This window comes from Augochlora pura, chromosome 11, assembly GCF_028453695.1.
Source record: "Augochlora pura isolate Apur16 chromosome 11, APUR_v2.2.1, whole genome shotgun sequence".
In the NCBI taxonomy this organism is placed as follows: Eukaryota; Metazoa; Arthropoda; class Insecta; order Hymenoptera; family Halictidae; genus Augochlora; species Augochlora pura.
In genome coordinates, this window is record NC_135782.1 from 7,930,856 (window position 1) to 7,948,734 (window position 17,879).

General features: G+C 32.7%; 1 protein-coding gene across 16 annotated transcripts in view; it reads right to left on the bottom strand.

The window, feature by feature from the left end:
* Positions 1 to 879: 879 nt before the first annotated feature.
* The window catches only part of LOC144477313 (uncharacterized), a 228,750-nt gene continuing 211,750 nt past the window's right edge, over positions 880 to 17,879 (bottom strand). For 14 of the 16 annotated variants that reach the window (XM_078194961.1, XM_078194968.1, XM_078194971.1 and 11 more), the window contains 3 exons: positions 14,701 to 14,877; positions 10,108 to 10,184; positions 880 to 4,567 (listed from right to left, as the gene is read on the bottom strand). In XM_078194961.1, the coding sequence (XP_078051087.1) occupies positions 4,490 to 4,567; positions 10,108 to 10,184; positions 14,701 to 14,877 (332 nt within the window). In that variant the 3' untranslated portion in view covers positions 880 to 4,489. Of the gene's footprint in view, positions 4,568 to 10,107; positions 10,185 to 13,917; positions 14,043 to 14,700; positions 14,878 to 17,879 lie in introns of all 16 variants that reach the window. The other 2 variants (XR_013495164.1, XM_078194969.1) reach the window with 2 other exon arrangements.

Sequence of the window (17,879 nt, forward strand, 5' to 3'; positions counted from 1 at the left end):
GACAAACAATTTGAACAAAATTCCAACGGGAACGAAGCTAACGGTTGACAATGTCTGGACTTGTACATATATGTACACAGACTACAGTACTGCATTTCATAGAGTAATTTTTACCACTTCACCATATTGATAACTTTCATAGATATATTTATTTTATATTACGTTATTAAAACTATGTAAATGTATTTGAAACTGTATTAGCAATGATTAAACTGTTTAAATTGTACTACAAAAATATCCGCACGAATATAATATAAATATTATTTCTTCAGATGCAAATTTTGTAGAATTACGACAATAAATAATTGTAAATATTACATCATATTATTTAATTCATTTAAAATCGTAGGTTTTGAAGTTCAGATTTATTAGGCAGTACATAAAATAAAAAGAATATATTTGATGAAATTTCCAGAATATTTTTATACATACATATAAATTCTTAACTTGTTCAGTTTGTATTTATAATATCTAAACATTTTCAATTTTAAATAACAAATAATTATAAACACGTAATTTAAAGTAATACGTTAATAAGAGGGTCCTACGATATCCAGCTAAAAATTTTTGGGATTTGTGATATTTAGCTAAGATTCTCAGAGCGAACAGTTGCGTAAGGTAAAAATTACTGAAGTGTTTTAATTATGTTTCGTGAAATAATCTCTGGCGGATCGGCAACAGATAGAAGACTTTTGCTCAATGCTATATACACGAATGCGTATTGTATTGCTGTATAGTATATACGTATTGTATATTAAAAAAGGGTATACGCAATTAACAGTATGAATAAATAAGCAAGTAAGTTACTAAATAAAAACCGCACGAGCTTATTGGACAACCGAATATGTATTTAACGATGAAATAAAAGTACACGTGAGATCGATATTATATTTATATTTATAAAATTATTCATCATTAGAAAGCACATATGATCTATCTATATGACGTAATTCACTACGCACACACGCGTACAAGCGTGCCTACGAGCGCACGCACGCACAAAGAGAAAAACACGCGGAGCCGCACGCACACCGTCGAACCATTCATATACTTTCATCCGCTCATGCAGGCGTAAGCACACACATACACACACGCGCGGGCATACATACACATGTACGTACGCGCACACACGCGCGCGATCTTGAGACGGGAGGAAAGGAAAGGAGAGATGAAAAAAGGGAAAAAAGAGATAGGTGAATGAAGCAACGGAAGAAATGTAAAAGAGAAGAGGTATTAAAAAGGCTAGAGGGTTAGAGAAGGTAGGGAAACGTGAGCGCGCGCTTATGTGCGCGTGTGCACGTACACGTATATCCGTGTGTGAACGGCGACGCGCGACACAACAAACGAGTATACGTGTCCTATGTATGCACGTGTACATATTCAGAGTACCTCACGAATGTGTTTTACAGGTTTTATCGTTATTTTTTTTCTTTACGCAACTTTGTAACTGCTCGAATTGGAAGAAAGTGCGACAGAGATTTCATTAACCAGGCCAGTTTCATCACAGTGTAATTAAAAAATCGCATCGTGTCACTTGCGAGAAAAATATCGTGTGATTATATACGGTTACTTTTCTCCCCCTTTTCCGTATTAATTTACAATTTTCTGCTTCTTTCATTATTCGCCGATCGTACACTTCCAGCATTTCTCCAGTACTTTCCCACGACTCGCATCGATTCTGAAATTCCGCTCTAAAAGAAATATTTCTATCCTTAAGAAACATTAACTTCACTCGTTAATCAATACTAATTACTACGACGCTCGTAAGATTGTCCAAACTTAGCAAAGAAAACAAAAAAAGTAAAAAATAAAAAGAAAAATAACAAGTTCGCCGTTTGCTTATCTAACGAAAAGAATCACCGACCGAAACGATGCTGCTTGCGATTCGGTCGCGAACGATCTATCGGAACATTCTGATGCCTCAACGATAGTCACTTAGAAAGAGAAAGGAAACAAAAATAGTACAATAATAATGGGGAGCGGAGACGATTAGTGGGCTACAGAAAAATAAAAAAAAAACACCGGGGAGGGTAGAGACAATAATGAAGTATCGTTGTTAACGATCATTTTTTGGTAGGGATAAAAAAGGGAGCCATGCAATGGATAGTGTCGTGAAAGAACTAACGATAGGGGACGTTTTCCATGTGAAAAGGGTAAAGAAGCTTGACACGTTTCGCCGCGGACTTCAGCCGCAACGGAGCTCACGAATTCAAGTTCCGTTCGGTTATATTTTTCCTTCCTCTCTTTTATCTACCTCGTGGCAATTTCTTCCAACTTCCTCCGTCGTCTTTTTACTTTTATTCACGTATTTTTTCTTTACTCTCTCATTTAATAAGTGGTAAACATCCTGGAAAAATAAGACACTTGCGTGAGATTTCTTTCATATGCATGTATATATACATATATACACACCATTTTTTTTTGTATCGCGCGGCGTGTGTATATACATATAACCTGATTAGACATATTTCTTTCTTCCTCTATTATCATTTTTGCTTTCGCGACTTACTTTTTCTTTCGTAATTCTGTTTTGTTCACGATTCGATCAACATAACAACAGATGTCATTTAGAAGTAATTTCATATTATTTTCTCTTTTTTTTTATCTTTTCTTTCTTTAATGTGCATCTCTAAGACCCAAAAGGAGAATTACCGAGCTATGCAAAATAGAAGATTGATCTCCATCTTATTTTTTTATCATTTCTTTATCCTCACACGTATACATATATAAATATACGTAAATTTATGTACCGGTTATATACAAATAATCGGGCGAATTATTCATATATAACGCGCTATATAAATTCCTATACATATATATACATATACATTTATACAATATATATATATATGTATATAAAGGTACTCTTACTATTGAATAGAAATATGCATATTCCAAGTGTTCAATAATATCAATATCGATATAATAATAATTATTATTATTATAATAATAAAATAATAATATTAATAATAATAATCCTTAATATTATAATAATATAGTAATTGCAACAAGAATATTGGTAATAGTGATAATGATGATGTCAATAATAATAATAAAATAAAATAATAATAATATTAATAATAATAATAATAATAATAATAATAGTAATAGTTATAATCATATTAACAACAACAAGTATTCTTTGTCACATTTTGGTTGCAGATTCTTACAATCACAAATATATTATTCATAAATGTAATAGTCAAAAAGGATGTTAAATTAAGAGAATACGTGGATAGTGATACTCTATTTTGTTTTCATCAGCTTTCCTCTCGTTAATCGTCCCTCTTGTGTACAATAATTAAACCTATAAATAGTTCTATGTTCAACAGCCAGTGGTATAGTAAAGTATACCTTTGAGGTACCTACGTAGTTTCTTTCTTTCAGTGATACCAAATACAACACTGACGGACCACGTGATCACGCTCCGGCCAACGGGAACTGAGCCTCGCGGTCGTCAGTTCATATCGTGTCGGTATTATACTTATATACATACATATATCTATTTATATATATTTATTTACGTTTATATATATAGATATATATATATATAGATATAAGTATAGACATAGATGTATATATATATATATTTTTATATTTATATTTATATATTTATACTCGAATATCGTTCGAAGCTGGGATATCCCGACAAAGGCTTTCTTCCTTCTATATATATACACACATATAATATTATCACTCATATGTATATATATAAAAAACAAGACAGAGCGTGGCGCTATCCGGCCGCGTACTCCCGCGCAATCACCGCTTTCCTTCTATCGTTCCATTTCTCTTCGAATCGTAGCTTCATACTATCGCGATGTCCGTTCCGCGATTCATTATCTGTCTTTCTCTCTCTCTTTCATCTTATTGTTCGTAATCCTCGTACGATTACGACTGACAAACATTGAGAGAGGGTCGGTTATCCGAGACGACACGCGACTCGACCCGACTCACGACGACACGGGCTACTCGCGAGCGAGAGAGTCTCGAATAGACAAACGGGAAACGGAAACTTTTGGTCCTTCGAATTCGTGTTCGAGAAAAGTCGGTGGTCCTACGTTTCGTCGCGAACGCGAGTACTCCCGAACGTAGTTTCCACCATTTACCTATCACCATAGAGAAGGTTCGAGAGTGCGGAGGGCGCAGCGGCCTGCAGCTTTCTCGCATTGTATTTGGTGATACGTATCTGAATACTGACTTCGTGTGTTGTAGCGTTACATATAATACAATAGTATCCATTACGTATAAGGTGTAACATGGGTGTAACTGTATTGTGTGACTATGTGTCCGCGTATGCGTGTGTGATCGATATTCCCTCTTCTCCCTTTTTTCTCTCTTCCCTCTTCTTTTTCTCTTCTCATCTTCTCGGGTTGTTCCACGCAGCGCGACGTTCACCCGGCTTCTTCTTCGTTCCCCGTTTTTACGTTTATGTTCAAACATATATTACATAGATCCCGTTACCGTGCAAGGTATTATTGGCCTGCAGTCACTCGGACAACAGCTTCTGTAACAGCGGTGACTGGTTCACCTTTGGATCACCTCGTGCCACTTCCTCCGTAGAAGTCTGAAAAAATTCGAGCCGTTAGATTTTGACCAGGTTGCGTCTTACGCGATCGAAGTCGACCACCTTTCCCCGTCCGAGAGATGTCGATCGATTACAGAATATAGAGTAGAGAGGACAGAAATTATCAGCGGCGGATTATCAAGATTTTACCAATCTTCTGCCGATTAACTAATCAAACGTGATCCGTTAGTTACTTGAATGCGAAAGGAAAGAATTGTCATCATTGTTTCACCATGATCGCACCGTATCGTATCGTATACGATTCCGTTCCACCGATAATATGCATTCACACCAGAAATCAGTTAAAAATATAAACGTTCGAGAATCTTAATGCCTAATTAATGATTTACTTCGAATAGAAGAAATGTAATAGTTGAATAATCTTCGCAATGAAGAACTTAAATTTGAACATATTGTATTTACGTATTCGAATTTTTGGATTACCCAACGCATCGTCTTTTTTTTTGAATTTGTATAAATATCGTTTGCTCCCAATGTATAATAAACCACAAAACTTGACACATTAGTATATCAAACTTGCAGCTTTTCTGTTAAAATTCACTTTCGGTCAAAATTACATTTATCAGAATATAAACAAAAAAATCCACTGTAAAACTAGAAGTCTGTTCTTTCAAGCAATTCGTGTAGCAGAAATTGATCGGTTGCTGACAAACCGTATTATAAAAATCGAAAACTATATTTAGCATAGTTATTGTGCAGAGCAAAGAACACAAACAAAACAAACAAAATGAACGAAATCTGTCTTATTGCTTCGCCTCGAAGAATTATATTAGCGTGCTACGGTGAAATAATTTAGTGGATCATTTGGTGTTAACGAAGTTATGTCTCATTTTTCTAATGACGTATAAAAAAATGGAGCATCTCGAAATAATATACGTACAGTACGCTCACGATTTGATAGGAAGGATTTAATTTTACAACGCTAATTACAAACGAAAAGCGATATACAATGCAGAATGTAGCAAATTCTTTAACTTCGTACTTGTATTGCATCTGTCCACGAATAATTCTACCCACTACATTCTGTTTAAAACTATGTATAGAAATCAAACTCTACTACGAGTATTGGAACCGATACACTCTTTTTCTTAATTGCGTGCTATTTTATAAACCCACCACAATGAAAACTTCGAAAATAGATGCAACATCAAATTTATAGATTGCCTGTTTAGTAAAAAAGATAATCGAACGAACAACTTTATTTCAAAGTATGATTTTTCATCGATACTGTCGTTCGCACGGTATTATACATTTTCAAACGTACGGTACGAAGTGATATTGTTTTCTTCACTTTTTAATTGTTTGGACACTTATTGTTATAGATTTCAGAAAAAGTATCGTGTTGATTTGTGAATACGCCGCTCTATACTCGATGGAAACAAAAAATAAAGAAAAAACAAAAGAGGATAGAAAAAGAAACCAACTAATTTTCGACCGTATTGACCGACATCAGTCTGACAAAGATGCATCTAGGTACGTAGGAAACACTCCAACAGAAAATCATATTAAAGCCATATCTTCTCTATACATACATCTACTGTTCTAGTAAATCCCATAGACCGCTAATCTAGCGATGTTTAAGAAGAATACGTAGGGAAGGAAAGAGAAATTTGCTTTACTGTCGTAGATGGGCAATAACCATATGACAAGCAACGAACGCATAAGAGAGAAATATCACTTGCCATTTCTTTATGTTCTCTATTTGTGTTGTTTATTAAAGCAGTTATTTTGCAGAACGCTAAGAAGCAACGTTGGGATCACAAAATTTTACATTGACAATTTTCATCACAGGATACAATCTCTTTATAAGCTCGTTTCGTCGACCTTTAATTTTATTATAATTTCCACCTTTCAAATCACGGGAGAAAAAGCATAATAATAAGAATACTACAGATATTAATGCGAAACAAAAACTGTCTGCATTGATTGCAATATACACACGCATTCATATTTCTTATTAATCATTTCAATGAGTCGACAGGAATGTAATAATGCTTGTAAATTCTTTAAATGTCTTTCTGTTTGCATTTACACTACTTATTTTATGTATATTCGATTTCGAGGCTTTTATATTATTTTTAATTTAACAATGTATACATGCTAATGATCTAATCTCTACTGTACAGTCTATGCTCAATATGTTGACAGTTTTTCTCATATATTAATTAAAATAGCTGAGTAAAATGGTAAAAATTTCGTGCAAAAATAATACAAATTAGAAGAAATGAAAGTAACCAGAAAAAAATAGTAATTTATGATCTCCGTAACCAGTTACGAATTATATTTTCCGATTAGTTTGTAAAAATATATTAATGTGGTATTCAAAAACAAATGACTAGAATGAGAAATTAAAATTTGATTAAAACATGAAACAGCTGGAAAACATATTTCATATAAATATAAAACAGTTTACGTGGTTTAAACTTTTGACGTATTTTTTCAACGTTAACGAGATGCACAAAAATGGAAGAACACGATAAATAAATACTTATTTATCCAATGTTTTGCGTTACATTGTTTTGTATTTGAATAAACGAAGAAATTCTATTGCAATAAATGCAAGACTTAATGATATCGAAATATAAAAACGTTATCTTTCAATAGTATAAACGAAAGTAGTTATAGTTTCATCGGATGATGGTGGGATAGCAAACTACCTAATAAAAAATAATCATAATGCTGTTGAAAAAATACTATCGAAATCAAATTTCCAATGAACGTATTAATGCTTTCAAGCAATACATTCTTAATAAACATTCAACAAATTTTAGCTAGATTATTTGTTCTGCGGTCAAAATTTACGTTCACTATAAGAAGAAAACTGTGAGAGATCATGTTATTGCCCATAGAACTGTTCGAAGTTATCAAAATGATGTTTAGACCAACAAATGCCTCGGTTCAAGACACTTCGTGTTCGTCAACGAAAGATTCAGAGCGCAGATCTGGCTTCATGCAACGACGGCAATCAGCTCCGAAAAGAAACTGCAGAAGTAGCGCGTCGAGATGTTTATTGGCTCACTGTGAAAAAGCATTACAATACTACAAATGTTACACGATGCAACAAGATGGCAGGTTTGATTCCTAATATTTACTCAGAATGAGCTGAAGCGTGTGGCACCACCACCCTACAGCTAAAAAGAGCAATGATATGCCTGTGCACCGGTCAGATTTCAAATCGACCTCGAAACAAATAGATTTGAACACTCTATGTCCTTTAACTGACATTTTATAGTACCGCTTACTTTAAAACGTTCCCGTAGTCACATAATTTTTCGAACGATGACTGGAGACTTACAGTCGCTATTACGTTTTACGGACAGCTATGAAATGATTCCTACACGTAAGAGGTACCATATTAATGTGCAAAAAGTCTTACTATGTGCACACGGTGTCTGTTGTTTTCTTCTTCTTGGTTGATCCATAATTATACCTTTTTCAAAGGAATTTTCATTTTGTACTTGTTTTCGTAAAATACGAATTTTCATTAACCGTGCCCTAGTGACTGTACGAAATATTCCTATTTGAAAATATACATAAACGAAAATCGCAATTAATAATTTTGCTTTTGAAAAAAAGTGTAAAACTTTTATTATAATAATTCAGTTGGATATAACTCTCCCATATATTATGAACATTTCAGTAACATTAACATTAACGTTGCAGTTCATTAAAGTTTTGGCACATCTTAATTCTCAATTAGTCTAAGGTTATGTCCAACAGAATATAAATGAGATACCATTGAAAATATCTGGTAACGTCAAATAAAAACAATTTCTGTTTTCGTGAATCGTATCACGTAGGGAGTTGCTACGTTTACAGTAAAGATGAGACCAACGTCTCTCTTATCTATTAAAATAGTCTAAGCTGTCTAGAAAATTAAGAGATTAATAGAAACACAAAGGACATTAAAAGCTTTCAAGAAGACATTTGCTTCAGTTATCAATGAATTAGTTCTGCGCGCGAACAAGGGCAAGAAATGCGATGTTACTTGTAGTTATCACAGTCGAAAAGGCTAACAGAGTTCAATCTGTATGTGTGCACATGATAGCGCAATGTGCAGTACAAAAAAAAATAACAGGATATTAACAGGTTCGATTATACACGGTTTGAAGAAACTGAAATCTATTTGGTTTATTCGATGAAAGTGATATTAGTAATATTTAACAATGCTTAAAAAAAAGAAAATAATGCGTGTTTAACTTTGCGATATGTCACTGAGTGTAAAACTTGGATAAAACGTTCACAGGAACTTACTGCGAAGTGGCCAATAAGGAACTTGAAAGAAATATGACGTTTTATAAAGATTTATATAAAGGTTTCGTTTTTAATTTTACCAAGCAAATGTCATAATAAAATTAATACGGATAATATTCGTTTATTTGTAACATACGCGGCTGCATCTAATTTTATACAACGCAAACAAACCATTTATTTGATTCCATAGTTTCCATTATTAAGTGAAGAAATGTTTACGTAACTTTAGTACTAGTAAATTAGGCCATACAAATTCTTCTATACATTCGCACAGATATCTAGAATTCAATTATGTATTTAATGTAAAATATAGAAGTATAGAAATAATTGCTGCATTCAACCACCATACCAAATATCTCAGATTTTGGAAAAGCAGACGACTCGTACTATTGGTTAACAAATAGAAACGAAAGTAGTTATATAGAATTGATATCTATAAAGACGCACCGATAAGAAAGAACGAACTACCAATCTCTTACTAGCGTTGCATGACCGTTACCCATACCCGATCTACGACAACTAAACAAACCCAATGAAAAGATGGAAACCCTGAAAAATCGTGAACCACCGAACAAACTCGACTTCATATACTTTGTACGCATCAACGAGTTGCACGAAGCTATTCGATACGCGAAAATGTGTACAAAATCAACTGCACGGAAAGATAGACTATATTTGCTGAGCCGGTGCAAGATTACTCTGAATATGAAGATGTATATCTACACATATGAATATATTACATAGAATACACATATATTATACACGGTGCCCCAGTTACAAATAGAAAAGAATGATCCGGACGCAACCAACATTTTCACTAAGGAAAAAGTTACTGTGGGTCACCTCAAGAATCACTCTCTTCGGGCGTAATGAAAATTCTGGAACACTCTGTATAATATGTAATGTACAATATATAATATAATATGTCTAATATATTATATACATATTATGTATATATAATATAATTGAGCGTACGTATAAATAAACAATATAAATAACGTCCAAGTGATACATGCAAAAAGAGCGCTAAAATATCCCCTACAAGTTTTACGCTCAGTGCGTAGAGAAAAAAAATCATTAACATTTCGTGCACAATAAGTTTTGAAGCCAAGCGAAGAAGGGTAGACATAGCATACAAAATCAAAATAAAAAAAAAAGAAAAATATATGATAAATATATATGTATGTAAATATGTATACATATATATGTATATGTATATTTATATATATATATATACGTAAAAGTAATTGTCGGAAGGGTCTTACCCTGGAGGACGAGGGGGCACTTCCGGCACTCCCAATGGCCCAGCTCTTTGCAGGGCCATCGCTAACCACAGCCTCACCTAGTTAGGACATTGTAACAGTAGTCGTTACCACCAGTCTTTATTATAAATAATGCCTTTTCTTACAGGAAGCACAGATGTTCGTGTCGATAAAGAAAAGTACATCTTTCTCCTGTACATTAGCGAACGCACAGAGCTATGTTTCTCTCCTGTTTGATTTCTCGCACGAAGTACTAATGATATCGTCTATTTCTACGTATATTTCTAGAATCCGTTTGTGGGCTACGTTCGATCGTGAAAAATGTGGTCAATCAATCTTGCCTTGTGATCGAATACAGTACATTCTGTCCCTATAATCACGCTTTGTCGACCTCTTTACAATCGCTTCATCATCCCCACTACGTTGGGTATCTTGTCTGAAATAAAATATTCAAATATCTCCTTCGTTTTAAATTCTATCAACGGCAATGCCAGTTTCTTCCAGAGTTACAAATTGTGATGAAATATGTTGTACACTTCTACATTTTCAACTACTTTTAACAGTATAAAACAAATCGCACAACTGTATCAAAATTATGTTAATCATACGTTTATAGTCAGAATACAGACTTTATGCATTTATTTTAAAATTGATTAGGTGAAGTAGCCAACAATGAAGACATTAGAGAAATATAGATTTCACTTTTGCCTCCTGTACCAGAATCATTTCTGATCTGCACTGATATTCTATTGATACATGTTTGCGATCCTATCCACTACTGGACGCTGTGATTCCGATACAGTAAGCGGATGTTTCAATATGTATACTGTACTAAACACTTTTTAAAATGCACTATATGTTACGAATATGAGTTAGGTCAGGATAAGATCGTAGATTTTCGCGAGTGTCTTGAAAACTAATGTAAAGCGACATGTTTTATAAAGGGTAAAAGTTGTTCAAAATGACAAATTTGACAATGTATATAAATTCTATCAAAATCAGAGAAAGTGTCCCTTTGTAAACGATTACCAGTGATAATTTTAAAATTTTTAAGGGGAGGACTTGTCGAATTCAGAAGTTTCGTCATGATGTTTTAAACCACGTTTCTATACCCAAAAAATAAAATTATTGTTAGTTTAGAAATTAAGAGAGTAACTTGGGATTAAAGAACACCGTAAAGAATTCAAACCTATTTCAATTAATTAAAATCCTAATGTCAATTCAACTCAACTTTGAATAAATCGATAAAAGATTTGTAATATATTAAACCCCAATCAGAATTTATAAAAGAATATAAAGATTCATTTTCATTTTATTATTTCATTTTCAATGAAGTTTATCACTAAGAGATTATATACTTACGAATAAAAAAAATTCTTTCAATACTGATTATGTTATGGAATAAAAATGATGCATATTTTAAATGAACATGGAGAAAAAATAATATTTCAAAATATTCATTTCATACTATATCGAGTTTTTATCAGTAACATTGCAAACGCGTCATTTTTAAAAAATCTTATACTACAGAAGTGTATTGTTAGCACATGTCCACTAAAGGTAAATGTTTTTAACTTTAAAATTAAAGGAAACGAAAGTAATAATATTTCCTAATATTTTCTAATTTCCAAAATACTTATGCAATCTGTTTCCACAGCAAAAATAACATAACATGTCTTACATATTCTGACAAATTTTGTAAATGTGAGTCATTAACAGTAAATCCACCACTTCTTTGAGTTTAATTATAGTACAAATTCTGCAAACTCTACATAGATTGTCAGTTTTATAAGTCAACACATACCAGAAACTTTTATTGATAGATTTAGTGTTAAATGAAATATTTCTCCATACTAGCTTCCGTGTAAAGACTAAACACTAAACTACTAGATGATTAGTGTTTATTGAATAATCTTTTAAAGTCAATCAACGACCACGTTCACCTCAATAAATTTTCCAATACTCTCATGTACATTGCGGATAAAACTGTCCGCAACGGTTTTAAAAAACAGGAATAACTTAGGCGTTGATTGTTCAATAATTTTAATAGGTCGCGAAGGTAGTATATTAGCTTTATGAAATGCTATTAATCCGCAATCTACTCGTGAGAATAACAAGTTATTGTTGAGTAACCTGTGCTATAATTTTTTCTTAACTATTACATAAAAAGGTTAGGAAAATATGAGCATAATTGTTCAATTTGATTGCACCTTACTTTGTAACTAGATATTCGTTAGGTTCTTAAATTTAATAATAAAATTTTTTCTTTAAAGTGTAGAATACGTTCAATACTGCAAAAATTTTAAACAAACAATATCCTTTTTTGTCATCGCAATTGAAGGAAACATTTGAATAATGTATCTTAGTCGAGATACCTTCAATTTGAAATTTTTCATTACTTCTAATAGAATTTTTTGTGGGAGACAACGAAACATCATTGATTTGATGCAATGCACACGCGATTGATGTCATTGTTTTCTATAGTCGTATCTCAAGCAGTTTGATTATAGCGAGAGAATAATATGTTACGCGATAGTCAAAATAAAAGAAGGAATAATAATAGCAAATTTTCATACTATTGGCTCGAATATGCAAAAAGGTACTCACCTAAGAAACGTTACTATCATATTATTATGAATATAAAAAAAATATCGACAAAATTTTGAAAATTCTATAGATGATTAATAGTCATCAGAAATACAATACTTTATATAGGCGTAATTGACTACTAACAATATTTCTGATGTTAAAACCATTCCGATAGAATTTATTCACTGTTCAATTTTGTATACTTAACTATAAATTGTTCATAGATGAAATATAAATGAGAAATCTTTTCATAATTTCATATTGTTACAAGCAGAAGGATAATTTATGTATTCTTGCAGCGAGTTGTATACGATATATACATAAGCATAATATTGAGTGTTCGTTTTAAAGTTGAATATGAGGTAACAAACTTCAAGTGTCGATCGTGAAATTTCAGAACAATTTTACAGAAAAAATATTTTGTATTCCAGTTAATTGTGCGATAAATATCTTTTTTGTGATTTATGAAAACAAGTCCAATAAGCAATACTTGAAGCTTATTACACAATATAATTTCATGCTAAAAGAAGTTTAAATTTGGGTAACTTTTGCGGAATCCCTGTAATACTTTTTCACAGTTTCCAGGATTTCATGTATGTGTGCAATATGCAGAACTTCAATTACTATCGTTCGTAAATAGCTGACAAAAAACTTCATCTAACAATATAAGGAAATAAAATATGAAATCGTGTTAGCATTAAGAAGCGAATGAAGATGATCGACAAGTACAAAATTGTATCCAAAGATTATCTGACAAATATGTCAATAGGTAGTTTAAGGAACACCATTTGATGACAAAAACTGAACAGAGGAAAATAAACATAGTTTCCAATTGTATTATGACATGTAAGTGAATACGTGTCCTTTCAGAGAGCAAAAGTAAGCAAGAATTGTAGAATACATTTTTGTTGTCAATTTAGTTATTGAGACAATGATCTTGAGAATTTAATTTCGAATTCAGAGAATAAATAAAAATTTAATGAGACTAAAAATATGAATGAAAAAAATGTTATTCTTTTACCGCTTGAGAGATTTTCGGTAACACTATTGGTTATATCATTTATTGTATCATCTGTAGTATAGCAACTAATAAAAAAATCTCAAATAAGTGATTATAAATGCTGAATAGGTTTATGTGTTTTTACATTTGATACATTTTCAAGATCATTTATCTCCAAAAACAACCCTCGCACGAAAAATATATATTCTGCAATAGCAGCTTACTGTTTTGCGAGATGATGAACTATATGTTTCCACCATGATTCTCATTCTCCCTTGAATAGAAACACTTTAGTGGCTCCCATAATGCACAGCTCTTGTAATTTTTGTGATGTGTACTCCCCGCACGTCTAGAAACATCCCCAAATCATGCTCTCAAACTATCGAGTAGCTAAGAAAAATGAGGACATAAGATACCCAGACATGGAAGTATAAATTTATAGATTCCTTGTAAAACATTCATGAAAATGAGATCATGTAAAACTTAATCTTGTACTCAATAATGTTATATGACATAGCAAGATCACAAAAAATATATACTAGTCATTATTTGGACTGAACATTGTTCAAAGAACCTTGTTAATAAGCTTCAAATATTTTGATGTCTTATTTTCCTCTTAGCGATATAGAATGTTCTCAAAAAAATGTAAGTACTCTAATGTATGTATGTCTCAGGGTGGACTAAAGACTGAAAAAAAAAGAATACTATGTATGCCCTATTTCTATTAGCTGGATTCTCAGTGCTATGAACACTCTTCAAAGTACATATTGCAGCATAGTTATTTACAGTGCAATTTAATGCATAAATATTACCATACGGAAAACATTGAAGAATATTTGACAAGAATCCAGTGTCAAGCATGGAGATTTCTGAGCTACAAACACTATAGGAGTCATTATTATAGTTTTCTCATCTCTATATCTCTACATCTTCGAACTGCCTAATCTGTCACATAGTGTATAAATGAAAAGAGGCCTTCGGCGAACCATTTATCCCAATCGACGTACCTGCAGAAGCCATTTCGAAGTTGAGACCAAGTGCATCGAGATCATCCTGAGAAACTTGACCAGATAGGTTGTTCTGTAGGTTGTTCGGTACCCTCTGCTGTTGCTGTTGTTGCGTTCGTGCACCAACGATCGCTCTCAATTCTTGTCTGACGAACTCTGAGGTGCTGCTTGCGTTTCCTGTGACAAAAGAAGATGTGCTTCGTTATTATACTGTCCAACGATCACGCGGCCACGATGATCATCGCGTACGCGATGAGATCAACGATAAATAACAGATTGCTCGTTGTTATCTGCGGATCGTATCTTAATGTGCAAGCCGTAACGTAAAGTTAGTCAAAGGTACAGGATGAATGTTTTATTACAAAATGCGGTATTTACAATATTGCATTAACATAGTTCGTAACACAACGTATCCCGTGACAAAACGGTACCGATGCTTGGCCCATCCGGGGATTTCTATGATATTCAAGCACGATCAGATTCTTGGCCAGGAGAATGAGAGATAGACAGAGTGATGAAACGAATTAAAAAAAAAAGAACAACAAATAAAATGCTAGTGTAAGACGAAGCCTGAAATCATTCGCTGGAAACACAATGTAAGCTTGTGCTACGTGCATCGACTTGAGAGACACTTTCTGATATATCCATACTAGCGAACAATACTTCTCTACTCGAGAGCACACACTCTTCCGTGGTAATAAAGTATCAACAGAGTTGCAAGTACAATATCTAAGTACAGATTGCAATTTTGTTCAAGAGACGTGTACTCTCGCTGGTGAATTTAATTAACGGATCATTATTCTTTTCATATGTAGATTCTTCCTGCGTTATATATGTTACATCCTAGGTCTATATGATATCTTGTAGCTGCGCTGCAGATGTACGTGAAATTAAGTGTTTTAACAGACAACTTTAAGGATATATTTCTTTCTACCATTACATATTTACTGAATGTATATTGTGCACACTATGCATATACTAATTCTTATTACTTGCATTTGTAATTTTACTGTATGAAACATATTATAAAATAAATAACTCCTCAAAATGTGAATTTATTTCATCACATTGTGCTCTAACCATAGGAGTGCAAATGATACGAATAAATATCGCTTTAGAAAGTAAAAATTTATGCAACAAAAGATCAAAAATTCACTTTCTACTATAGGCCATCAAACAGATGAAAACGGTCGGCTTGATAAAGAAGAACAAAAATATGAAGAAAGAATGTACAATCCGTAGGATTTTGCTCTCATGTGGATATGTAGCAGCGGAATTACATAAAAAACCGAGAGCTCAGAGAAACATCGAATTGCGTGTTGACAATGCTTAATAATATTGTATTTTACGGACATTGATTAGTTACAAAAGCTCGATGAACTGTACATGAAAGTTCGCTGTTGTTAGTAACCCTTTGCTTTCTCGTTGTTTGACGACAAGATGGTTTTGAAAATCGTGGATTCACACGGAACTAGCTTAATCGTATTTATGCGATTACAAATATTCACGCGGAAATTGGAGAATGATTAATATGACTCTATGTTTTATGTATTGTTCGACATTCTACATATAACCAAAGTGTACCTTCGTATTATCATCGATGAAATTGTAGTCCAATTAAAAAGTAAGTAATTTCTTGAATGCAAGTTTTTTTGATAGAATATTTTAAGAACACATTCTATATAATGCTTTCTAAGACAATCTACAAACAATAGGACATTTGTCTTTGTAAACTCTAAATTCCTCATACATATGTGTAACATTCTTTATGGCCAAAAACATTGTTTTATTTAATACCCGTAAATTATTATTATGAAACTTCAATGGGTATTGAATACAAGTGAATATTTCCGTCGATCATGCTCCAATCACAAAATATCCCTGATTTTCTCGCAAACATAAAACAAAATACAGTTCGTAAGGCTGGAGAACAATGACAGGGGATTGATAGTAGGATACAACATAAAAAAACACAAAGAAATTATTTAAGACACCAAGCATAACATAAATAAACATGGACTGAAAATAAGTGCGAGGAGACGATGGGATATTACCGAATTGTACAAGTCGATGTAAATTATATTTTACATTTTCTAAGCGGTTTACGATATAATAATCGAATCTAAATCTTTTTAAATAATATCTCCATTTAATAGTAAAATGTGATGTTACTTACAAATGAATTAAGATAAATATTTACTTTCGACTTTCGGTTATACTTTATTCACCGGTAAATCGACGAATAGAGTTACTGATAGTAAGTGAATTAAAGAAATGCATACAGAGTGGCCCACCTAACTCCGTCACCCACAATTATTTCGTTATTTGTATGGATGCAAAAATGCTTCAGGGAAAAGTAATTTGGCAGTCACATATTCATGAAATTGCCTTCCTTATTCTGCAATTTTTATATCTATATAAATAATAAAGTAAATCATGGTGACAAAATTATTTTAAATGTCTCTATTATTTTTAACAGTAAGAGAATGTCGCAGAGAAAAGTGTAATATATTTTGGACTATTTGAAGACGGAGCTATCATATATATATATTTTATAATATAAAACTGTTTGCTGATCGCAATGTGATTGTTTCTTTTAATCAAACTATAGATTTCTCCGGCATTCCTTTATATTGTATATCAACGATGAAGGAGATATTTAATATAGTCATGTTAGGCAAGGCACCCTATTCATATGTTTGTATATGTACGACTATTTAAGTTCTACGGATGACATTGTGATTAAACGACAACGATCGTGTAATGCAGTTATTATAATGCAGATATTACACTGTTAAATGTACTGCCACTGCTAAATCATGATCAATTACATTAATACAAAAAATTCAGTTTTACGATATCGAGGCAGCAATACGTATTATTAGTTTCAACACAGGCTTCACATATGGTGCAAGTGATAGTGACGCTAATTTATGTGTTCCGGAAGTGCCGGAGATAGTCACTAAACAGTGCGTACATGTTCCGAACCGGAAATGGGCAAATTACTGATACGTGCAATTCTTGCCAATTGTTTCTCCTTCCGTGTATTATTATCTTTAATTATAATGTTTATTGTCTAATTAATCCTCAAGTAGAGGAAATAGTTACGTTTAACTCATACTGATTTATTGAAAATTTCTAATTAGACTGCGAATTTGATGTGTTTATAACAAAAGTAA